The sequence below is a fragment of the Oncorhynchus keta genome, unplaced genomic scaffold (assembly GCF_023373465.1).
Source record: "Oncorhynchus keta strain PuntledgeMale-10-30-2019 unplaced genomic scaffold, Oket_V2 Un_contig_7840_pilon_pilon, whole genome shotgun sequence".
Lineage (NCBI taxonomy): Eukaryota > Metazoa > Chordata > Actinopteri > Salmoniformes > Salmonidae > Oncorhynchus > Oncorhynchus keta.
In genome coordinates this window covers 39,801-65,000 of record NW_026289708.1, presented here as the reverse complement: position 1 = coordinate 65,000, position 25,200 = coordinate 39,801, and the positions used below count along the sequence as shown (strand labels likewise).

The 25,200-nt window shown below is 46.5% G+C and overlaps 2 protein-coding genes, 1 long non-coding RNA gene and 1 pseudogene across 3 annotated transcripts; 3 read left to right on the top strand and 1 right to left on the bottom strand.

The window, feature by feature from the left end:
- The window catches only part of LOC118381878 (phosphatidylinositol 3,4,5-trisphosphate 5-phosphatase 2A-like), a 53,910-nt pseudogene extending 46,786 nt beyond the window's left edge, over positions 1-7,124 (top strand).
- Positions 7,125-11,808: 4,684 nt separating this feature from the next.
- Positions 11,809-15,363, top strand: LOC127926584 (uncharacterized). The gene is made up of 6 exons (XM_052512020.1): positions 11,809-11,867; positions 13,698-14,166; positions 14,202-14,237; positions 14,417-14,632; positions 14,850-15,029; positions 15,136-15,363. The coding sequence occupies exons 1-6, from the start codon at positions 11,809-11,811 to the stop codon at positions 15,361-15,363; spliced, it is 1,188 nt and encodes a 395-aa protein (XP_052367980.1).
- Positions 15,364-15,845: 482 nt separating this feature from the next.
- LOC127926583 (uncharacterized) lies at positions 15,846-16,394 on the top strand. Its single transcript, XR_008124475.1, has 3 exons — positions 15,846-15,944; positions 16,007-16,192; positions 16,255-16,394. It is a non-coding gene; the product is annotated as an uncharacterized LOC127926583 (long non-coding RNA).
- Positions 16,234-19,308, bottom strand: LOC127926582 (paired mesoderm homeobox protein 2A-like). Its single transcript, XM_052512019.1, has 3 exons — positions 18,858-19,308; positions 17,002-17,189; positions 16,234-16,728 (listed from the first exon to the last, which is right to left on the bottom strand). Exons 1-3 carry the CDS (start codon positions 19,078-19,080, stop codon positions 16,246-16,248), a joined length of 894 nt encoding a protein of 297 aa, XP_052367979.1. The 5' UTR covers positions 19,081-19,308; the 3' UTR covers positions 16,234-16,245.
- Positions 19,309-25,200: the final 5,892 nt, after the last annotated feature.

Here is a 25,200-nt window from a genome sequence, read left to right as displayed (position 1 = left end):
TACAATAACCCCGCCTACTACATCCTGGAAGGCGTTCCTAACCAATCAGCTGCCACCCTGTCCTCGGAGCTCCTCCCTCCCCTGCTCCCCCAGCCGGTAAGGCACTCCTGTCTGGAGGGGGCAAGGAGGCCCTCCTCAGGGTCCTCCCACCCCAGCAGGCCCACGGCTGGACACCCTGTCCGGCCCATCAGTGAGGAGGGGTCCTCGGAGGATGATGGGATTGCAGTGGTGGGGGGTGGTGTCAGGTGGAGGAGCGGGAGGCACACTGAACCGTCCTCCTCCTGACTTCCCCCCTCCCCCCCTCCCTAAAGGAGCACTGGAGATGGCCGACACCCCCTTCTCTAAACCACGCCCCCTGTACCCAGACCTGGCCGAGGTGAAGATCCCCGCAGCCAATTCCAGTCCTGCCTTCGTCCTGGGGGAGGACTTTAGGAGGGGAGGGCCCGGGGGGCTGGACGACCAATCATGTTCGGTGCTACAGATGGCGAAGACACTGAGTGAGAGCGAGTACCCCCCTCCTCCCCGTGCCCCCTCTGCACCCCCCCACCTCAGAGGCCAGGGGTTGGGGGACGCCTGTCGCACCTTCCCTCCCCGAGCCCCCATCACAGAGAGCATCGCTGAACACCTACCAGAGGAAGTGAGATGTTTGTGTGAGGGAGGGAGGAAGGGAGAGGGAGGGAGGGAGGGAGGGAGGGAGGGAGGGAGGGAGGGAGGGAGGGAGGGAAGGAAGGAAGGAAGGGAGGAAGGAAGGGAGGAAGGGAGGAAGGGAAGGAGGGAGGAAGGGAAGGAGGGAGGGAGGGATACTATGACATAAAGGCAAGCAGAAGTGCTCATGTTGTTGTTAGGTTATTATGATGTGTTAATGAAAAGCTTCTCCAGTGTTAAAGTGTCTGTCTGTGTGTCTCTGTCTATCTGTCTGTGTGTCTCTGTCTATCTGTCTGTGTGTCTCTGTCTATCTGTCTGTGTGTCTCTGTCTATCTGTCTGTGTGTCTCTGTCTATCTGTCTGTGTGTCTCTGTCTATCTGTCTGTGTGTCTCTGTCTATCTGTCTGTGTGTCTCTGTCTATCTGTCTGTGTGTCTCTGTCTATCTGTCTGTGTGTCTCTGTCTATCTGTCTGTGTGTCTCTGTCTATCTGTCTGTGTGTCTCTGTCTATCTGTCTGTGTGTATCTGTCTATCTGTCTGTGTGTATCTGTCTGTGTGTCTCTGTCTATCTGTCTGTGTGTCTCTGTCTATCTGTCTGTGTGTCTCTGTCTATCTGTCTGTGTGTCTCTGTCTATCTGTCTGTGTGTCTCTGTCTATATGTCTGTCTGTCTGTCTCTGTCTGTGTGTCTGTGTGTGTCTCTGTCTCTGTGTGTCTGTGTGTCTGTCTCTGTGTGTCTGTCTCTGTGTGTCTGTCTCTGTGTGTCTGTCTCTGTGTTTCTGTCTCTGTGTTTCTGTCTCTGTGTGTCTGTCTCTGTGTGTCTGTCTCTGTGTGTCTGTCTCTGTGTTTCTGTCTCTGTGTTTCTGTCTCTGTGTTTCTGTCTCTCTGTGTCTCTCTGTGTCTCTCTGTCTGTCTGTCTCTCTGTCTCTCTGTCTCTCTGTCTCTCTGTCTCTCTGTCTCTCTGTCTCTCTGTCTCTGTGTGTCTCTCTGTGTCTGTCTGTCTCTGTCCCTGTGTCTGTCTGTGTGCCTCTGTCTGTGTGTCTCTGTCTGTCTCTGTCTGTGTGTGTCTGTGTGTAGGCACTGTGGGGAAGCAGCAGCTCGTCTCTCTCCGTGGGGGAGTCGTCTGTGGGAGAGTGGCTACAGAGATTAGGGCTGGACCGCTATGAGGAAGGTCTGCTACACAACGGCTGGGACGACCTGGAGTTCCTCAGGTACACAGACACACAGGGTGTTTCTCGATATGCATACTACCGTGCTCCCACACTCTCATGCTCCAAGTGCATTCTCCGAGGAGGTTCTCTTGAGTCCATTCTTGTGAGGACAAGAGTGTGGAGAACACATTAAATGTTACATTTGAAAAGCACTCACACCACCCTTACTGTGTTTCCTCACACGGCACCTCCCCATTCACTGAACCTTCTTCCAGCCAGGACAATTTACTGTGATACCTCACACGGCACCTCCCCATTCACTGAACCTTCTTCCAGCCAGGACAATTTACTGTGTTACCTCACACGGCACCTCCCCATTCACTGAACCTTCTTCCAGCCAGGACAATTTACTGTGTTACCTCACACGGCACCTCCCCATTCACTGAACCTTCTTCCAGCCAGGACATTTTACTGTGTTTCCTCACACGGCACCTCCCCATTCACTGAACCTTCTTCCAGCCAGGACATTTTACTGTGTTTCCTCACACGGCACCTCCCCATTCACTGAACCTTCTTCCAGCCAGGACATTTTACTGTGTTACCTCACACGGCACCTCCCCATTCACTGAACCTTCTTCCAGCCAGGACAATTTACTGTGATACCTCACACGGCACCTCCCCATTCACTGAACCTTCTTCCAGCCAGGACAATTTACTGTGTTACCTCACACGGCACCTCCCCATTCACTGAACCTTCTTCCAGCCAGGACAATTTACTGTGTTACCTCACACGGCACCTCCCCATTCACTGAACCTTCTTCCAGCCAGGACAATTTACTGTGATACCTCACACGGCACCTCCCCATTCACTGAACCTTCTTCCAGCCAGGACAATTTACTGTGTTTCCTCACACGGCACCTCCCCATTCACTGAACCTTCTTCCAGCCAGGACAATTTACTGTGTTTCCTCACACGGCACCTCCCCATTCACTGAACCTTCTTCCAGCCAGGACAATTTACTGTGTTTCCTCACACGGCACCTCCCCATTCACTGAACCTTCTTCCAGCCAGGACAATTTACTGTGTTTCCTCACACGGCACCTCCCCATTCACTGTACCTTCTTCCAGCCAGGACAATTTACTGTGTTACCTCACACGGCACCTCCCCATTCACTGAACCTTCTTCCAGCCAGGACATTTTACTGTGTTTCCTCACACGGCACCTCCCCATTCACTGAACCTTCTTCCAGCCAGGACATTTTACTGTGTTTCCTCACACGGCACCTCCCCATTCACTGAACCTTCTTCCAGCCAGGACATTTTACTGTGTTACCTCACACGGCACCTCCCCATTCACTGAACCTTCTTCCAGCCAGGACAATTTACTGTGTTTCCTCACACGGCACCTCCCCATTCACTGAACCTTCTTCCAGCCAGGACAATTTACTGTGTTTCCTCACACGGCACCTCCCCATTCACTGAACCTTCTTCCAGCCAGGACAATTTACTGTGTTTCCTCACACGGCACCTCCCCATTCACTGAACCTTCTTCCAGCCAGGACAATTTACTGTGTTACCTCACACGGCACCTCCCCATTCACTGAACCTTCTTCCAGCCAGGACAATTTACTGTGTTACCTCACACGGCACCTCCCCATTCACTGAACCTTCTTCCAGCCAGGACAATTTACTGTGTTACCTCACACGGCACCTCCCCATTCACTGAACCTTCTTCCAGCCAGGACAATTTACTGTGTTACCTCACACGGCACCTCCCCATTCACTGAACCTTCTTCCAGCCAGGACAATTTACTGTGTTACCTCACACGGCACCGCCCCATTCACTGAACCTTCTTCCAGCCAGGACAATGACGACAATGGGCCAAACAAGATATACACAAAGCAAACGTTTCACTTCCTAATTATCAGCTAGATATACAGTGGCTTGGGAAAGTATTCACCCCCCTTGGCATTTTTCCTATTTTGTTGCCTTACAACTTACAATTAAAATAGATGTTTGTATCATTTGATTTACACAACATGCCTAACACTTTGAAGATGCAAAATATGTTTTAATTGTGAAACAAGCAAGAAATAATAAGACACAAAAAAAAACTGAATTTGAGCGTGCATGGACTAGGCCATTCCAACCACTCGTGTGTTGCTTTAGCAGTATGCTTAGGGGCATTGTCCTGCTGGAAGGTGAACCTCCGTCCCAGTCGCAAATCTCTGGAAGACTGAAACAGGTTTCCTCAAGAATTTCCCTGTATTTAGTGCCATCCATCATTCCTTCAATTCTGGCCAGTTTCCCTGCCGATGAAAACATCCCCACAGCATGATGCTGCCACCACCACAGCATGATGCTGCCACCACCACAGCATGATGCTGCCACCACCATGCTTCACTGTGGAGATGGTGTTCTCGGGGTGATGTGGTGTTGGGATTGTGCCAGACGTAGTGTTTTCCTTGATGGCCAAAAAGGTAAATTTTCGTCTCATCTGACCAGAGTACCCTCTTCCATATGATTGGGGAGTTTCCCACAAGCCTTTTGGCGAACACCAAACATGCTTTCTTATTGTTTTTCTTTAAGCAATGGCTTTCTTCTGGTCACTCTTCTATAAGTAAAGCTCAGCCCTGTGGTGTGTACGGCTTAACGTGGTCCTATGGACAGATACTCCAATCTTTGCAGCTCCTTCAGGGTTTTCTTTGGTCTCTTTGTTGCCTCTCTGATTAATGCCCTCCTTGCCTGGTCTGTGAGTTTTGGTGGGCGGCCCTCTCTTGGCAGGTTTCTTGTAGTGCCATATTCCTTCCATTTATTAATAATGGATTTAATGGTGCTCCGTGGGATGTTCAAAGTTTCTGATATTTTGTTTATAACCCAACCCTGATCTGTACTTCTCCACAACTTTGTCCCTGACCTGTTTGGAGAGCTCCTTGGTCTTCATGGTGCCCCTTGCTTAGTGGTGTTGCAGACTCTGTGGCCTTTCAGAACAGATGTACATATACTGAGATCATGTGACACTGAGATTGCACACAGGTGGACTTTATTTAACTAATTCTGTGACTTCTGAAGGTAATTGGTTGCACCGGATATTATTTAGGGGCTTCATAGCAAAGGGAGTGAATACATATGCACACACCACTTATCCATTTTATGGGGGGGTCGGGGGTTATTTTAACAAGTTATTTTTATCACTTCACCAATTTGGACTATTTTGTGTTTGTCCATGACATGAAATGGAAATGCAAATCCATTCAAATTACAGGTTGTAATGCAACTAAACAGAGGAAACGCCAAGGGGGATGAGTTGCAGGCTAACTAGATAGCCAGCTAACTAGTTAAACAGGCATAAATGCAAGGTACAGTAGATGTCAATTATTTATTGGTAGCTACTTAGCAAGTCTTCATGGCCAGCTAGCTAGCTAGCCAGTCAGCCCTATTGACTTACTATGGACATACCCATTCACTGAACCTTCCTTCAAGCTATCCAGTCAGCCCTATTGACTTACTATGGACATACCCATTCACTGAACCTTCCTTCAAGCTATCCAGTCAGCCCTATTGGCTTACTATGGACGTACCCATTCACTGAACCTTCCTTCAAGCTATCCAGTCAGCCCTATTGACATATCCATTCACTGAACCTTCCTTCAAGCTATCCAGTCAGCCCTATTGACTTACTATGGACATACCCATTCACTGAACCTTCCTTCAAGCTATCCAGTCAGCCCTATTGGCTTACTATGGACATACCCATTCACTGAACCTTCCTTCAAGCTATCCAGTCAGCCCTATTGGCTTACTATGGACGTACCCATTCACTGAACCTTCCTTCAAGCTATCCAGTCAGCCCTATTGACTTACTATGGACGTACCCATTCACTGAACCTTCCTTCAAGCTATCCAGTCAGCCCTATTGACTTACTATGGACGTACCCATTCACTGAACCTTCCTTCAAGCTATCCAGTCAGCCCTATTGACTTACTATGGACGTACCCATTCACTGAACCTTCCTTCAAGCTATCCAGTCAGCCCTATTGGCTTACTATGGACATACCCATTCACTGAACCTTCCTTCAAGCTATCCAGTCAGCCCTATTGGCTTACTATGGACATACCCATTCACTGAACCTTCCTTCAAGCTATCCAGTCAGTCCTATTGACTTACTATGGACATACCCATTCACTGAACCTTCCTTCAAGCTATCCAGTCAGCCCTATTGACTTACTATGGACGTACCCATTCACTGAACCTCCCTGCAGGACAGAGGCGATAGAGATGAAACAATATATACACAAAGCAACCGTTTTTACATCATAACTATCAGCTAGCTAAATGTGAATCGTATTAATATCGCTAACCAGATAGTATAACAGGCATAAATGACCGAACACGAACATTATCCAAGGTAGATGTCAGTTCTTTATGGGTCGCAAGCTAACAATTATTTGTGACTATCTGGCTAACTAACAGTACTAGCTAGCCAGTTAGCTCTATTGACTTGTAAGCAGGTAACCATACCAAAATTAACACAGCATGTATTTATTAAGGCATCAAGATAAAATATTGTAGTCAAGCTTATGAGATGTGAATAGGCAACATTTGATTCCGAAGTCGGAGTGTATTTTCTCTCGCGCTTCAGCTCAAATAATGGACGCCATTGATTTCACGAAAATGTGCATAATTTATTACGTGGTTTTGCTCCATATTTCTTTGAATACTTTCCGTTGAAGCCTCTGCATCAAAATATTTACGAACAGAGATCGCATTTGAGAAGTGTCCTCCGTGCTCCGTTTCAGATACTTTGATTTGGACTCATACTCCGACCCTCCCGTGCTGCAATTTGCGTGCTCGGGAGTACGCTAGTAGGCTTTTTGAGAAACACACACACACACAATCATGAAACATGTCACTTCATGAATCTCATCCAATCATGTTCCTCCTCAGTGACATCACAGAGGAGGACCTAGAGGAAGCAGGCATTCTAGACCCCGCCCACAAGAGGATTCTGCTGGAGAGCCTGAGACAGCAGAAGCAGCAGAAGTGAGCTGAACCGGTCCGTGCTGAGCTGAGACGTGCTAATCCATGCCAGACTGTGCCTTCTGAGAGAAATTGCACTCCATTATACTTTCTGTTGACCAACAGATTTTTTGAACGTCCTTTTTTTTTTAGATGTATTGTACTGTGTAAGTGTCTTTATGTTAATGTCACTGTGGCTGTTGTGTTAGCCAGCCTTATTTAAACAGTAGAAACATTTCAGTCCTTTGTTAAGAATCAAAACATGGACCTCTACCCTGCCACCTGCATAACAGACCCCTTCCCTCTCACCCCGCCCCCCTTCCCTCTCACCCTCCCCTTCCCTCTCACCCCTCCCACTTCCCTCTCACACCCTCCCCTTCCCTATCACCCCTCCCTTCCTCTCACCCCGCCCCCTTCCCTCTCACCCCTCCCCCTTCCCTATCACCCCTCCCCCTTCCCTCTCACCCCGCCCCTTCCCTCTCACCCCTCCCCTTCCCTCTCACCCCTCCCCCTTCCCTCTCACCCCTCCCCTTCCCTCTCACCCCGCCCCCCTTCCCTCTCACCCCTCCCCTTCCCTCTCACCCCACCCCCTTCCCTCTCACCCCTTCCCTCTCACCCCGCCCCTTCCCTCTCACCCCGCCCCCTTCTGCTCCTGGGATGTAGTAGACATTCAGTGACATCGTCAGGCTGCGACTTCTTCAGGCCTCAGCTAGAAAAACAGCTTGGTAGAACTGAGTTTGTTATTGTTTTTATTCCGCTCATGAATATGATTATTGACTATTTGTTCATTGGTTCAGTGTTTTTTTGTGTTTTATGTTTTTGAGATAAAGGGAATGTAGCGAACCACACCAGCACTGTTTGACTGAATATTTTGTTGAGCCGTGCTGGGCTCCAAGGCCCCTTTCAGTAGCACAAACTGCAGACCCGTCATGCAGTTGTCCATGTACTAATTAGTGTTTAATTGATGCTGAGCCAGCCTAAACACAGTGGGTCCCCAGGATCCTTACTGAGAAACACTGCCACACATCACACGCTGCTGGTTGTTCTTTTCACCACATGGTGGTGCTGTTGTCCTGGCAACCTCAGTAGGACCACAGGTAAGGAACTGAAGAGACACCAAGTGATATAAAGGACTGTTTTTAACATTATACATTAACATTCATGAATTTGTTTTATATAAATGTACATGTTGATGTTATTTGACTGTTGTAAAAAAAGAAATGACTGTGTTGCACAATGAGAGGAAACAGGAGAAATGTGAGTGAATGTCTTGTTAATCTGTTATCACCTTAAACCCGATAGCATTGTGGCCCCTCCCCATCCCGTCTCCTATACCCCCTCTCCCATCCCGTCTCCTATACCCCCTCTCCCATCCCGTCTCCTATACCCCCCTCTCCCATCCCGTCTCCTATACCCCCTCTCCCATCCCGTCTCCTATACCCCCCTCCCATCCCATACCCCTCTCCCATCCCGTCTCCTATACCCCCCTCTCCCCATCCGTCTCCTATACCCCCCTCTCCCATCCCGTCTCCTATACCCCCTCTCCCATCCCGTCTCCTATACCCCCTCTCCCATCCCGTCTCTTCCCTATACCCCTCTCCATCCATCCGTCTCCTATACCCCCTCTCTCCCATCCGTCTCCTATACCCCCCTCTCCCATCCCGTCTCCTATACCCCCTCTCCCATCCCGTCTCCTATACCCCCCTCTCCCATCCCGTCTCCTATACCCCCCCTCCATCCCGTCTCCTATACCCCCTCTCCCATCCCTCCTATCCCCCCTCCCATCCGTCTCCTATACCCCCTCTCCCATCCCGTCTCCTATACCCCCTCTCCCATCCCGTCTCCTATACCCCCTCTCCCATCCCGTCTCCTATACCCCCTCTCCCATCCCGTCTCCTATACCCCCCCTCTCCCATCCCGTCTCCTATACCCCCCCTCTCCCATCCCGTCTCCTATACCCCCCCTCTCCCATCCCGTCTCCTATACCCCCCCTCTCCCATCCCGTCTCCTATACCCCCCTCTCCCATCCCGTCTCCTATACCCCCTCCCATCCGTCTCCTATACCCCCCTCTCCCATCCAGTCTCCTATACCCCCCTCTCCCCATCCCGTCTCCTATACCCCCTCTCCCATCCCGTCTCCTATACCCCCTCTCCCATCCCGTCTCCTATACCCCCTCTCCCATCCCGTCTCCTATACCCCCTCTCCCATCCCGTCTCCTATACCCCCCCTCTCCCATCCCGTCTCCTATACCCCCCCTCTCCCATCCCGTCTCCTATACCCCCTCTCCCATCCCGTCTCCTATACCCCCCTCTCCCATCCCGTCTCCTATACCCCCTCTCCCATCCGTCTCCTATACCCCCTCTCCCATCCCGTCCTATACCCCCTCTCCCATCCCGTCTCCTATACCCCCTCTCCCATCCCGTCTCCTATACCCCCTCTCCCATCCCGTCTCCCTATACCCCCTCTCCCATCCCGTCTCCTATACCCCCTCTCTCCCATCCCGTCTCCTATACCCCCTCTCCCACCCCCCTATACCCCCCTCTCCCATCCCGTCTCCTAAACCCCAACTCTCCCATCCCTTCTCTCCTATACCCCCTCTCCCATCCCTTCTCTATACCCCTCTCCCATCCCTTCTCCTAAACCCCCTCTCCCCATCCCTTCTCCTAAACCCCCTCTCCCATCCCTTCTCCTAAACCCCCTCTCCCATCCCGTCTCCTAAACCCCAACTCTCCCATCCCTTCTCCTATACCCCCTCTCCCATCCCTTCTCCCTTTCTCTTCTCCAATGACCCCCAGTGCCTTCTCCTTTCTCTTCTCCAATGACCCCCAGTGCCTTCTCCCTTTCTCTTCTCCAATGACCCCCAGTGCCTTCTCCCTTTCTCTTCTCCAATGACCCCAGTGCCTTCTCCCCTTTCTCTTCTCCAATGACCCCCAGTGACTTTGATGCCAAGTTCGATTCTTTCCTTATGAGAGTGTTGATTCGTCCACTCCTCCCTAGTCAAGCTACACAGCCCTGCCAACTCCACCTTGCCATAACACTGTTCTCCTGTTATTCTCTGTAGGTTATTTCCTGTAAAGATTGTCTGTTTCGAGCTCCAGTCTGGTCTTTCTGGTTGTAACAATGTAACCATTGATCTCTTGTTATCGTTGTTTTTTCAGCAAATAAAAAGCTAATATTTAATCCATCAACACTGTTTGTTTCTCTTGGCACCGTAACTGACTACATTTACAGTGGGGCAAAAAAGTATTGAGTCAGCCACCATTTGTGCAAGTTCTCCCACTTAAAAAGATGAGAGAGGCCTGTAATTTTCATCATAGGTACACTTCAACTAAAACAGACAAAATGAGAAGAAAAAATCCAGAAAATCACATTGTAGGATTTTTTATGAATTTATTTGCACATTATGGTGGAAAATAAGTATTTGGTCAATAACAAAAGTTTCTCAATACTTTGTTGGCAATGACAGAGGTCAAACGTTTTCTGTAAGTCTTCACAAGGTTTTCACACACTGTTGCTGGTATTTTGGCCCATTCCTCCATGCAGATCTCCTCTAGAGCAGTGATGTTTGGGGCTGTTGCTGGGCAACACGGACTTTCATCTCCCTCCAAAGATTTTCTATGGGGTTGTGATCTGGAGTCTGGCTAGGCCACTCCAGGACCTTGAAATGCTTTAAGCCACTCCTTCGTTGCCCGGGCAGTGTGTTTGGAATCATTGTCATGCTGAAAGACCCAGCCACATTTCATCTTCAATGCCCTTGCTGATGGAAGGAGGTTTTCACTCAAAATCTCACGATACATTGCCCCATTCATTCTTTCCTTTACACAGATCAGTCGTCCTGGTCCCTTTGCAGAAACACAGCACCAAAGCATGATGTTTCCACCCCCATGCTTCACAGTAGGTATGGTGTTCTTTGGATGCAACTCAGCATTCTTTGTCCTCCAAACACAACGAGTTGAGTTTTTACCAAAAAGTTATATTTTGGTTTCATCTGACCATATGACATTCTCCCAATCTTCTTCTGGATCATCCAAATGCTCTCTAGCAAACTTTAGACGGGCCTGGACATGTACTGGCTTAAGCAGGGGGCCACGTCTGGCACTGCAGGATTTGAGTCCCTGGCAGCGTAGTGTGTTACTGATGGTAGGCCTTGTTACTTTGGTCCTCTCTGCAGGTCATTCACTAGGTCCCCTGTGTGGTTCTGGGATTTTTTGCTCACCGTTCTTGTGATAATTTTGACCCCACGGGGTGAGATCTTGCGTGGAACCCCAGATCGAGGGAGATTATCAGTGGTCTTGCATGTCTTCCATTTCCTAAAAATTGCTCCCACAGTTGATTTCTTCAAACCAAGCTGCTTACCTATTGCAGATTCAGTCTTCCCAGTCTGGTGCAGGTCTACAATTTTGTTTCTGGTGTCCTTTGACAGCTCTTTGGTCTTGGCCATAGTGGAGTTTGGAGTGTGACTGTTTGAGGTTGTGGACAGGTGTCTTTTATACTGATAAGTTAAAACAGGTGCCATTAATACAGGTAATGAGTGGAGGACAGAGGAGCCTCTTAAAGAAGAAGTTACAGGTCTGTGAGAGCCAGACATCTTGCTTGTTTGTAGGTGACCAAATACTTATTTTCCACCATAATTTGCAAATAAATTCATTAAAAATCCTACAATGTGATTTTCTGGGTTTTTTTCCTCATGTTGTCTGTCATAGTTGAAGTGTACCTATGATGAAAATTACAGGCCTCTCTCATCTTTTTAAGTGGGAGAACTTGCACAATTGGTGGCTGACTAAATATTTTTTCGCCCCACTGTATGTGTTAAATGGAAATACCTACAAGGGGACAAGGAAGAACTATGAGTAAAATAGAAAATGCCTTGTATTGTTTAATACAACATACAGCACGCTATTAAAAATAACTGACTGTAGTCCTCTGTGGTGAATGAATACTGACTTGTCAATGGTGATGACGTCTTGTTCTGTTGTTTACTATGAGGGCTCAATGAAGGCTGATTTCACCATCCCTGGCTTCAGGAGCTTCAGTTTTGACACAGGGGATCAGTATATTTGTACACTTTCTTTCTGTTATTGGTGCTGAGACTAGAAAACTGGCTACTGTGACTCCCTTTCTGTGTGTGTGAGTGAGACCTTGACAAATGTTATTTGAGGAGGAGAAGAAGCTATGTGAGTGAGACCTTTGACAGAGGTTATTTGAGGAGGAGAAGAAGCTATGTGAGTGAGACCTTGACAGAGGTTATTTGAGGAGGAGAAGAAGCTATGTGAGTGAGACCTTGACAGAGGTTATTTGAGGAGGAGAAGAAGCTATGTGAGTGAGACCTTGACAGAGGTTATTTGAGGAGGAGAAGAAACTATGTGAGTGAGACCTTGACAGAGGTTATTTGAGGAGGAGAAGAAACTGTGTGAGTGAGACAAGACGGAGGTTATTTGAGGAGGAGAAACTGTGAGTGCAGAAAAGAGTGATATGATCCTTTAGCTCCTCCTCCCAATGCTCACAGACGGTCACACACAACACCACATCTTGTTCATTTGAGCAATGTTTTTATAGGGTAGATTTATTTGACAGAATATTACAGTAGTGCTATAACCCTTCACACAACCTCTATAACCCTTCATACAGTTGCTATAAGCCTTCCCTTTGCCCTTATGTAGACAGGATGGGCAGTGAGCTGTGACATGCTCTGTAATGAACAACTCCTCAGAGTAATGTGGGAAAAAACACTAGACTATAACTAATATATTACTATTTACAAATCATTTTCAATTACAACATTTCGATATCTGTCCATTTAAAAAAGACATACTGGTTTTGGTCACAAAAAAACATTGTTACTCCACTATTTTCTCTTCCATAAATAACTGCTTTCCAGTAAAGTTGTCTTGAGTACCGTCTCTATAGTACCGGAGAGGGAGACAGGGAGAGGGAGACAGGGAGGGGAGAGGGAGACAGGGAGAGGGAGACAGGGAGGGGGAGACAGTGAGGGGGAGAAGGAGATGGGGAGAGGGAGACAGGGGGGACAGGGAGGGAGACGGGGAGAGGGAGACAGGGGGACAGGGAGGGAGACAGGGAGACGGAGGGGGAGAGGGAGACTGGGAGAGGGAGACGGGAGAGGGAGACAGTGAGGGGGAGAAGGAGATGGGGAGAGGGAGACAGGGAGGGGGAGAGGGAGACAGGGAGGGAGACAGGGAGAGGGAGACAGGGAGAGGGAGACAGGGAGGGGGAGAGGGAGACAGGGGGAGATGGGGAGAGGGAGACAGGGGGAGGGAGATGGGGAGAGGGAGACAGGGAGAGGGAGATGGGGAGTGGGAGAGGGAGACGGAGGGGGAGAGGGAGACGGGGAGAGGGAGACAGTGAGGGGGAGAAGGAGATGGGGAGAGGGAGACAGGAGGGGGGGAGAGGGAGACAGGGAGGGGGAGAGGGAGACAGGGAGAGGGAGACAGGGAGGGGAGACAGGGAGGGGGAGAGAGGGAGACAGGGAGGGGGAGAGGGAGACAGGGAGGGGAGACGGGGAGAGGAGGAGTCGTGTCACAGACCATTAGAGTGACGTGTGTTTTATGCAGTAAGTACGGTCGACCACTGGTCTACTAGTGTTCAAGCTGCAGTCAGAGAATGTCCAACAATGCTGACCTGAATCCCAAAACACAACTCTTAAATCCCTACCTCCTTCCCCCAGCCAGCCAGTCAGTCAGGGAGGGAACATTGCTATGAGATGTTTGAGCTGGTAGTCTGGTGGGAATGGGGATCAGAGGGGAGGGGTGGGGTTGTCTGACAGTAGGAGTTTGGGGTTCACTGGCATGGGTGTAGCGAGGATGTGAGAGGGAATCTGGTCTGGCCTTCAGGGGGATAGTTGTATTTGGGTGTCCGCTCTCCAGTACAGAGGGATTTGGGGGTCCCCTCTCCAGTACAGAGGAGTTGGGGTCCCCTCCAGTACAGAGCGATTTGGGGTCCCCTCCCCAGTACAGAGGAGTTGCTAATCAGGAGGTACAGGGGCTAGGAACTAGTGTTACTAATCGGGAGGTACAGGGACTAGGAGCTACTGTTACTAATCAGGAGGTACAGGGGCTAGGAACTAGTGTTACTAATCAGGAGGTACAGGGGCTAGGAGCTAGTGTTACTAATCAGGAGGTACAGGGGCTAGGAACTAGTGTTACTAATCAGGAGGTACAGGGGCTAGGAACTAGTGTTACTAATCAGGAGGTACAGGGGCTAGGAACTAGTGTTACTAATCAGGAGGTACAGGGGCTAGGAACTAGTGTTACTAATCAGGAGGTACAGGGGCTAGGAACTAGTGTTACTAATCAGGAGGTACAGGGGCTAGGAACTAGTGTTACTAATCAGGAGGTACAGGGCTAGGAGCTAGTGTTACTAATCAGGAGGTACAGGGGCTAGGAACTAGTGTTACTAATCAGGAGGTACAGGGACTAGGAGCTAGTGTTACTAATCAGGAGGTACAGGGACTAGGAACTAGTGTTACTAATCAGGAGGTACAGGGCTAGGAACTAGTGTTACTAATCAGGAGGTACAGGGGCTAGGAACTAGTGTTACTAATCAGTAGGTACAGGGGCTAGGACCTAGTGTTACTAATCAGGAGGTACAGGGGCTAGGAACTAGTGTTACTAATCAGGAGGTACAGGGGCTAGGAGCTAGTGTTACTAATCAGGAGGTACAGGGGCTAGGAACTAGTGTTACTAATCAGGAGGTACAGGGGCTAGGAACTAGTGTTACTAATCAGGAGGTACAGGGGCTAGGAACTAGTGTTACTAATCAGGAGGTACAGGGGCTAGGAACTAGTGTTACTAATCAGGAGGTACAGGGGCTAGGAACTAGTGTTACTAATCAGGAGGTACAGGGGCTAGGAGCTAGTGTTACTAATCAGGAGGTACAGGGGCTAGGGAACTAGTGTTACTAATCAGGAGGTACAGGGACTAGGAGCTAGTGTTACTAATCAGGAGGTACAGGGACTAGGAACTAGTGTTACTAATCAGGAGGTACAGGGGCTAGAAACTAGTGTTACTAATCAGGAGGTACAGGGGCTAGGAGCTAGTGTTACTAATCAGGAGGTACAGGGGCTAGGAGCTAGTGTTACTAATCAGGAGGTACAGGGGCTAGGAGCTAGTGTTACTAATCAGGAGGTACAGGGGCTAGGAACTAGTGTTACTAATCAGGAGGTACAGGGGCTAGGAACTAGTGTTACTAATCAGGAGGTACAGGGGCTAGGAACTAGTGTTACTAATCAGTAGGTACAGGGCTAGGACCTAGTGTTACTAATCAGGAGGTACAGGGGCTAGAACTAGTGTTACTAATCAGGAGGTACAGGGGCTAGGAGCTAGTGTTACTAATCAGGAGGTACAGGGGCTAGGAACTAGTGTTACTAATCAGGAGGTACAGGGGCTAGGAACTAGTGTTACTAATCAGGAGGTACAGGGGCTAGGAGCTAGTGTTACTAAGTGCACAATGTCTGCTAATGCCTTTGGACTGTGTATAGTGTGTGTGTGTGTTGGGGGGCTTTGTTGGAGTGAGAACATACAGAACAACTGACACACACTCACACACCCGTATGAGATGCATGTTACACACACTTCAACACAAACACATATTCACAAACTACAACTGTCACTTAGAGAGTCCGGGTAATGATAAATGAAACGGATAGTCCCACTCCGGGGGGCAGTAGATAGAGGGGAAGGAGAGTATAGATATACAGCAGTTATACTAGAGATCTCTGCTCCTTGTCTCTAGTACAGGTTAGTCTGTATAGATATACAGTAATTATACTAGAGATCTCTGCTCCTTGTCTCTAGTACAGGTTAGTCTGTATAGATATACAGTAATTATACTAGAGATCTCTGCTCCTTGTCTCTAGTACAGGTTAGTCTGTATAGATATACAGCAGTTATACTAGACATCTCTGCTCCTTGTCTCTAGTACAGGTTAGTCTGGGTATAGATATAGTTGCAGTTATACTAGAGATATCTGCTCCTTGTCTCTAGTACAGGTTAGTCTGTATAGATATACATCAGTTATACTAGAGATCTCTGCTCCTTGTCTCTAGTACAGGTTAGTCTGTATAGATATACAGCAGTTATACTAGAGATCTGTGCTCCTTGTCTCTAGTACAGGTTAGTCTGTATAGATATACAGCAGTTATACTAGAGATATCTGCTCCTTGTCTCTAGTACAGGTTAGTCTGTATAGATATACAGCAGTTATACTAGAGATCTCTGCTCCTTGTCTCTAGTACAGGTTAGTCTGTATAGATATACAGCAGTTATACTAGAGATCTGTGCTCCTTGTCTCTAGTACAGGTTAGTCTGTATAGATATACAGCAGTTATACTAGAGATCTCTGCTCCTTGTCTCTAGTACAGGTTAGTCTGTATAGATATACAGTAATTATACTAGAGATCTCTGCTCCTTGTCTCTAGTACAGGTTAGTCTTGAGAGCATTGGGTTTCCGGTGGAAGGAGGAGAGCACGCCAGCGAAAGGCCCTGTCATACTGTCTGCAGGCTGCCACGCCTTCAGCAGCTCTGGAGCTTGGGCTGCGGGTTGGGCCATTCCTGGGTGGGCGGGGCCTAGGGTGGGCCAGCCAGGGGATTTGAGCCCCTGTAGAACGGGGGAGCTGGAGGTGTTGGCGTAGCCACCATTAGCAGGGGCGGGGCTGGGGCTGAGGCTGGCAGGGCTACCCATGTTCCCATTGGCTGAGCCGGGCAGCGAGGCGGTGCTGTCAGGGGTGGGACTGCAGGTGGACTCTTTTGATTCGTCATCATCTGAGGAAGATCTGGGCTCACCCTTTTTCCCCCCAGCATTGCCATTGTTCCCTCCTGGGCCCCCAGTCCCATTGGATTTAGAGTTGGCCGCACGCTCCACCTTACGGAACTTAGCCCTCCGGTTCTGGAACCACACCTGACATAGACAGACAATAAAGTTTAGTCTCATTCAAACGTCTAAAAATACAACCAAAAGAAAAAGCCAACAAAATAAATATACACATCAAAATACATACTATCTCTAAAATATACTCATGAAGGATGTATAGATTACAATTTGGTATATAACAATCATTTCGACAATAACTGACTGCATTAACCAAATAAACATGATGGTGTAAACCCATACACGGATGAAAATGTTTTATCTATTGTGAATTCGTGTTTTTCATCAGAACCCTGGACTCACCTGCACCCGCGCCTCAGTAAGGTCGATCTTGAGCGCAAGCTCCTCGCGCGTGTAGATGTCGGGATAGTGGGTCTCCGCGAACACGCGCTCCAGCTCCTTCAGCTGTGAGCTCGTGAAGGTGGTCCTTATGCGCCGCTGTTTCCGCTTCTCGTTTAAACCGGATGGGTCGGAGAAGAACTTGTATGGAACTGCGGAGTTGAACCAATCACAATAAAACGAATTAGTGATGCTCTGTTTTATTGTTTTTTAGGCGTTTTTCTATAGGCTATGTTATGGAGATGCCTTTGTCTGACCTCGTAGGCTATAGCTTGAGGCTGAAGATGTTTTTCCCTGTACAATACACGTTTTAATTGACTTGATCAATTCAACTAACGGAATATATCAGTAGGCCTAGGTGAAATATCGTGGTTCCCATATTTATAAAATTTATTATTCAGACGCTTCTCTTTCGGTTTAGTCTATGATAGTGAGGTAGTCCATAATCGTACAAAAATATATGACTATATTTATACAATTAGCTAGTTGTAATTATACCATTAACTAAATTAAATAATTTGTAATTTGGTCAAATTTGCCTAAACTAAACATGGAATAACATAATTTGATAGGCTATCAACAAGGGCATCGAATAAAATGTGATACACTAATCACATTCCAGTTTCATTATTTCATTCAATTTCATTTAAAAAAATGAAAAGTGTCATGCAGCCTGATCATTAGATACAGATATTTTATATAAAGTGTTTTTTCCCCCCAGAAAGAGAGAGCGCGTGCATACCGAACGCCACGGTCTGTCAGTGCGCCTTCATTAGAACTACAATAAAATCTTTTTTTTTTTTATTATTAGCTTATCCAGAAAGTTAGAGGGAATTCACATATAAATATAAACATTGCAATAATGAGGTTTTAGGCGCAGCAGGACGCGCTTTTCGAACAAGCTGGCTTCAACCATTTGTTGAAGATAATTCCGTTTTATTAGTTGTAGGCCTCTTAGTAACTATAAAACGTCATTGTTATTTAATTGTTATTAATATAAGACAGTAGTTACCATATTATTTTTGTTACTAAGTGAGCTATTGTTTGTTTCTTTTTTTTCTCATTTGGACACATGAAAACGAGGTTGTGCATCTCAAGACATTTCATCTTGCAAAATTGTAAATTCAAAAGGCACTCGCACATCTGAGCTACCTTTGTTGCAGGTACATGGTAACAGTTGAATAATATGAGAAAAAAAGAAACCGATACGTAAAGCTTCTTTTTTCTCATCCGGCAAAATTGTAAATAAATAAAGAATCTAGTTTTCCATCATATCGACATTAATTATACAATTGGAAATGTATGTAATGGAAAGGTAGCAAAAAATAAACATTTGAATTGCGCAGTCGAATCGTGACCACATAACGAATTAAATAGAAAATGATGGATAGGGTACATTTTAGGATAGGCTAAGTTCTATTAAATAGACTAAACAAATGACAAATTTGATTAGTTGATAATACAGATATATTTGCCATCTACCGAATTGTACACTGACTGAATTATCCCCATGCCAACGAACATAAACGAAAGATTAGACCCTCAAATTAAGAGGTATGATAATATGAAACAGAATATTTATAATTTCGATTAATTGAGTTATGATTAATCAAATGAAATGTCTTTCCTTCTTCGATTAGCCTAGTTGGTATAATAAAATAACAAAAATGACATTTTACGCAAGTATTTCAAATAAGACCAGACGCTTTAACTATAGCCAACAGCTGGAGATAAAACACCGCTGTGAGCAACTCCTGCGAGACAAATCTCCCACTCATGCCCCACTATACCCTCTCCCCATGCTCTCTACGCGCTCTTACCTGTGGAGTAGGGTGTGGGCTGGTGCTCCCGAAGGGACCCCAGTGTGCAGCTAGCGGTGCTCAGAGGTGCGCATCCCGGGTTGGCACCGAACCCGGTCCGGATCGGGTTGTACTGGAACGAGCTGGCCTGACTGCACGAGCTGAAGTCCGCGTAGGCCGATGCCTCCATGGCCGCCATGCACGAGTCATATGAGTTCAGGTAGGAGTAATCCATTTTATACATGGAGGCGCGAGGACGACAACTCTGGGGCGAGCGCTGGATGAAATGTACTTATCCGGATTCGAGAGGAATTAAAACGGTTAAAACTGTAAAAACACCACAGAATGAATTCCGTTTTTCAAATTTCTCCAATGACCAGCTTTAGGTCCCCGAGTTCAGTCCCGCTCTCAATTTGGTTCTTGTTTTCAGTCAAAGCAGGATGTTATTTTACCATATATATGTCTTTCTTCACGTCGCTCTCTTCCTTGAAAGTAATATTCCTGAAATTTCGTTCTTCTTTTCTCTCTCAGTATCAGTATCTTCCTCTTCCATCCACGTCAGTTTCGCTCTCGCTCCCTTCCGGACCACCTCGCCTTGCGCTCAGTATGACAGCGCACCGGCCAGCTCGCGCAGTGTTTATAATAAACTTGGCAGTCCGCGAGACAATAACGAGGCGGTGGTCTCTTTCCATGACAATGTCTCGAGAGTCTATTGGGGGGCATCGTGCACGGTCAGCCCCCTCCCACTACTCATGCATTACTAATGCGCGCGAAGTTAACCCTCAGCCAGACGTCTTTATGCCAGATAAACTCCTGATATGATTCTGATTTCTGGAATTACATATTTTATTTGATGTTGTTCAAGATGTCGCCTTTCTCTCCGTGTAAGAGTGGTAGCCTGTGTATGGGTGTATGCGTCACCTCAAGAGTGTCTGACTGCAGAACCAAACTAAACGCGTTTCAATCAGTGGATACCATGGAAAGCTTTCATAAACGCATTGACTCCCCATAAATTGATTTAAGTTATTGTTCAGTGGCATCCAACGTGATATGAAACACACTAGCACGCGCCTCATGGGCCATAAGCTTATAATGCCCAGGGTGGTTAGAGCACAATCTCAGCGTCTCCTCTTATTCCGGGGCTGGAATGGAAGTGACACTAAATCGATGTAACGTTTATTAAACACATGAATTATCAGTTGCATAGACAACCAGGAGTGTCCTCTCTGCTACATCTGGGTCCTTAATTCAACCGTTTGAGAAATTAAGAGGTTCTTCGTTAGAAGAAAATAGCCTATATTCGACAAAATCATATCGTCCAAACCCTTGGAGCTTGTGTTGCTTAAATTAACAGTTTTACGCGCGTGCTAAATTGATTATGGGAATATGGCCACTGGCCCTGTGTGCGTGTAATAATATAATACGGTTTTATATGTAAAAGAGCAGCTCTCGATAGCGGCAGAGGGCTCTTCTCGTACTATCACCGCTTACTTTGCCAGTGGCCCAGTCTAATGGCATTACAACCTGCCGCATTGCCATGTTTATGTCCCATTGAATAACCCGCATCTTGCTGTGTCAGGACTGGGGTTTCTCCGCGCACAACAAGTCTACAACAATATCAATAACGTTAGGAATCCTCTTGAAAATGTATGTTGTCTGAACGCATGGCACACCGTGGTGGCAGCAAGGGCGCGCGGTCAGGCCCGGTTGCATTGCGTTTGAAGGGCGGGGAGCACCGGGAGAGAATAGTCGTTATATTATCCACTACAGTGTCTCTAACTCAGATACTTTATCTTGTATGGACTTACATGTCACAAAAACTATGATGATAACAATGATATCAATTATAAAACAAAAAACATCGCAATATTGGCCTATAAAATAAAGTACAATAGAATGAATACCTGTTAATAACATGCAGTCACAATAGTTATCCGTTCATTTTCGTTTCTGTCTCTGCTTTTTAAAGCTTAATCATGGACATTATCATGGACTGTTGAACACATGTTTAGTCATTCGTATGCCTCACCGTTGTCCCCATTCATATGCATGTAATGCATGTCTAAAGACCTCAACTTTTAATGGGGTGTTTTTATTATCTGAGTTCTTCCTCGGCTGGTTATTGTAGACCTACAGGCTCATAATTTGCAGGTTAAACAAAAATACAAATAGGCCTATACATTTCAAACCATTTTATTCCTATAGCTTACTCAGTTTCCCTTCAACATATATAAATCATCTCTCCTCAATACCGGTGCTGTTACGTTGAGCTGCTCAATAGGGTACCACTCACTTTTCATTAAAAAAAGATTGTCAACTTCAATGCAATATACAAGTTGTTGTTTCAACACTGTATGCCACCGCGTACTGTTTCAGCTTAATCAGTTTACTCCAGTTATTCAACTGTATATAAACTAATTGTCTAAATAAAATGCTGTCTGATGCATATTTCCTCATATGCCTAACTGTTGTGTGATGTGTGATTGTGATATTGTCTGAAGCATGATATCAGATTGATCTGTTGGCTTTGTGTCTGTCATCGTGCAGGTATGTTGTGTGCCCTATTCCACGAGCCCAACAAAGGATTTTGCAGTCCTTGGGCGCGCACGAGCCGGACCCTGAATCAGAACCCATGTAGTTGTCTCGCCCTCAGCCTCTCTCTCTACCACAGACGTGGCACCACTAGTCATAGAGCTGTCGCGCGCTATGACTCTAACCAGGTTAGAAGCGGTCCGCCTGAAGCCGTTGCGCCATTGTGCATATAAGTAATTCGGGATTGAATGGCTGGTGCGCCAACGGGACCCCATCGTTCCAGCCCTCACTCATCCATCACCGTGCAAATCATATGCACGCACTCGCTCTATCCCCAAAATGTAGCCTATCCTGTGCACTTACAGGCCTAATGCTTATACAGAGCAGGGAAGGACATAGGCCGAAATAAATACAAAACGTGTCGAAGCTAAACACACGTTCATGTGTGTATTTACAGCAACAGGTGCCTGGCAACCGCCCGTACACACTATAGCATTTTACCTGCTGTTTCATTGGCTGTTTCAGCACCGTGTCTGACTCAATAAAATGCTCAAAATAAAGGTTTGAATTAAGCAGATTTTATGCCAGACCACTGGCAGGTCGGTTCTCAACTGCTAGGTTTTATGACAGACCACTGACCGGTCGGTTCTCAACTGCTAGGTTTTATGACAGACCACTGACCGGTCGGTTCTCAACTGCTAGGTTTTATGACAGACCACTGACCGGTCGGTTCTCAACTGCTAGGTTTTATGACAGACCACTGACCGGTCGGTTCTCTACTGCTAGGTTTTATGACAGACCACTGACCGGTCGGTTCTCAACTGCTAGGTTTTATGACAGACCACTGACCGGTCGGTTCTCAACTGCTAGGTTTTATGACAGACCACTGACCGGTCGGTTCTCAACTGCTAGGTTTTATGACAGACCACTGACCGGTCGGTTCTCAACTGCTAGGTTTTATGCCGACTCCAGGGCCCCTCAGGCCTACTGATTGAGCTAGACTGGGGTGGGGCTGGTGAAATAACCACTCCCAATTCATGGATTCAAGGACTGTAGTCCATGAGATCAAAATTATGGTTTTACATTTATTTGAATTTATAGGCTACACTTTTAGAAAAAAAGGTTGTTTGCTTCATATTCTGACACCCCTAAAGGTTCTATATAGAACCGAAATTGGTTCCATATAGAATCCTATATGAAAGTCAAGGGTTCTAAATGGAACCAATTTTGTTTCAGTGAAGAAGAACCCTTGGGGTTCTGATCAAAGAACCCTACAAAAGGGTTCTATATATATATAGGCATGCCATATATGAAGCAAATATAGAACCCCTTTGGTTCTATCCAGAACCTTATTTTCTCAGAGAATAGGCGACTCCATTAAATTGGATAAAACAGACCATTTTACAGGTTAATTTACAGCCCATAACATAGATCTATCATTCAATAATCATGTCATTATTTGAAATGACCATTACAGCTATAAATAGCCTCTACAGACACAACATGGTGTCTTGACAGATGCAGGTTTACAGACGTAGATAAAAAAAAAAATTTAAAATATAAATAAATATAATTCCATGTATATAGGCTAGGCTATATAGCCTGACTAAAATGAGTCAACGAATGTTCCTTCAAACATTGTTTTGGAATATGCATCAGTTGTTTATACGTAGGCTTACATTCGATACCAACTACGCAATACAAATAATTATTATTTACTTCATAGTTTTTTTGCTTCTTTTTGATTTTGCTTCTTTTTCTAATTATGTTGAAAATGGGGTTGGTAGCCTCCGAGTCTCAGCACCATGTCACGGACAGCAGCCATCCATGATCTATCTGTATTAGATGCTATTTTTTATTTATGTTACCTTTATTTTACTAGGCAAGTCAGTTCAGAACAAATTCTTATTTTCAATGACGGCCTAGGAACAGTGGGTTAACTGCCTGTTCAGGGCAGAACGACAGATTTGTACCTTGTCAGCTCGGGGGTTACCAAAGCTCTAACCACTAGGCTACCCTGCCGGCCCAGGGCGAAAGTAAAATGCTCTTGATTATTTACAATTTTAATGGTGTCAAAATTGGACGGAAGCCAAATAGATATTTTCACACGGTCAACGACATTCTATTCTATAGGTATTATATCTATGATATGAGTGTTGATTACTCTAAATTACAAATTGACCAATCGCTATTTGGCCGTTAATTCGCCTGGTAGTTCATTTAAAAAAGGAAATGTCCAGGTATATATCAAATATCTATCGAAATAATACATTAGGGCCTATAGCCTGTAATAATTATGGCTTCAACAACAGAACTGAAAATAGCCATTTTGGTTAGGCTACCATGACTCGATGATAGACCAGAGACAAGAACACATTACAGCTTTGTCACGAGGTTCTAATCACCCTCTTTGGGACTGGTCAGGATTCTGCTCTCGTGATGGATCGGTTACCTCTTTGATTGACACCCCGCGTGTTCCAGACCACCACGTGCCCCGGGACAGATACTGTCTCGGCCCCCGGTGCGGCCTTTCACTGAACCCGGTACATATCCGTCCCATCCTTTACTGATCCCTCACCCTACCCTCAGTCTCCCCTCTCTCCATCCATCTCCCTTCTCTCCATCTATCCATCACAGCGGCACCAGTCTCCCCAGGTCTCATCAATCTCCCCTCTACCCCCCACTTCATTAGCCCAATCTGCATTCACCCGCTATCGTTCTTACCGCGCCCCGTCCACGGTACCGGTCGGGAGACAGTCCTTCCAATAGAGCCGGGGCTATCGGAAACGATTACCGTCAGAGCGATGGGGAAAGCGAAACCAAAACGAACGGAATTCAATTAGCATAGGAGACGTGCCCCATTTTCGTTAAAATAGGCAATTTTTGATTGCAACGCAGAAATACACATTAATTACATGAGACCACCAAAAATAAATGATCTAGCCAACAAGACACATGCGGTTTAACAGGGCATCAAGGCCTATGAGAAGTTAAGACACATTTGGGAGGAGGAATGTGATAATTTGGGGAAATCCCCTGACTCTGATCCCGCTCTCTGTCGCGAGGAGCCTCTTGTGGCTATTGTTGCCGCCTCTGTTGACTCAGACGCCATGAATGCGAAAGGCCACGGTTACAGTTTCCGTTAAATCTCCCATGAATTTAAAAGTCCAAAGTTAAACTCCGTGCGCCCACTCAGGCCCCTGCGCGAGGGTATTATCCCGGATTAAAGGGGTCCTCGGAGACAAACATGCCGCAAGGCGGCTTTGGCTCTTTGAATGGATTAAATGTTAACGTTTAAACTCTCGAGTAGCTGTTCTTTTGCGCCACAATGGAAAACAAGCTACGCACATTTAACTTTGGAAACAGTTACATTTTACCAGCAAACTCACATTTGAATCCAAGTGAAGGGACCGCCACACAACAGATGGCCCAAAAGATCCTGACTACTGTTGCGAGGTGCAGATGGACCCCTCTTCATTGAACAATGTCACCAATAATGGAACTTTTTAGGGACATCATCTGTAGCCTGAACTATTTAACTACAGGATCGGTGTCCTGACTTCGGTACGGTTGAGCTACCGTAGGCTAATGCGATTAGCATGAGGTTGTTAGTAACACAAACCATTTCCCAGGACATAGACATATCTGATATGGGCAGAAAGCTTAAATTCTTGTTAATCGAACTGCACTATCCAATTTACAGTAGCTATTACAGTGAAATAATACCATGCTATTGTTTGAGGAGAGTGCACAGTTCTGAACTTGAAAATGTATTAATAAACCAATTAGGCACATTTGGACAGTCTTGATGCAACATTTGAACAGATATGCA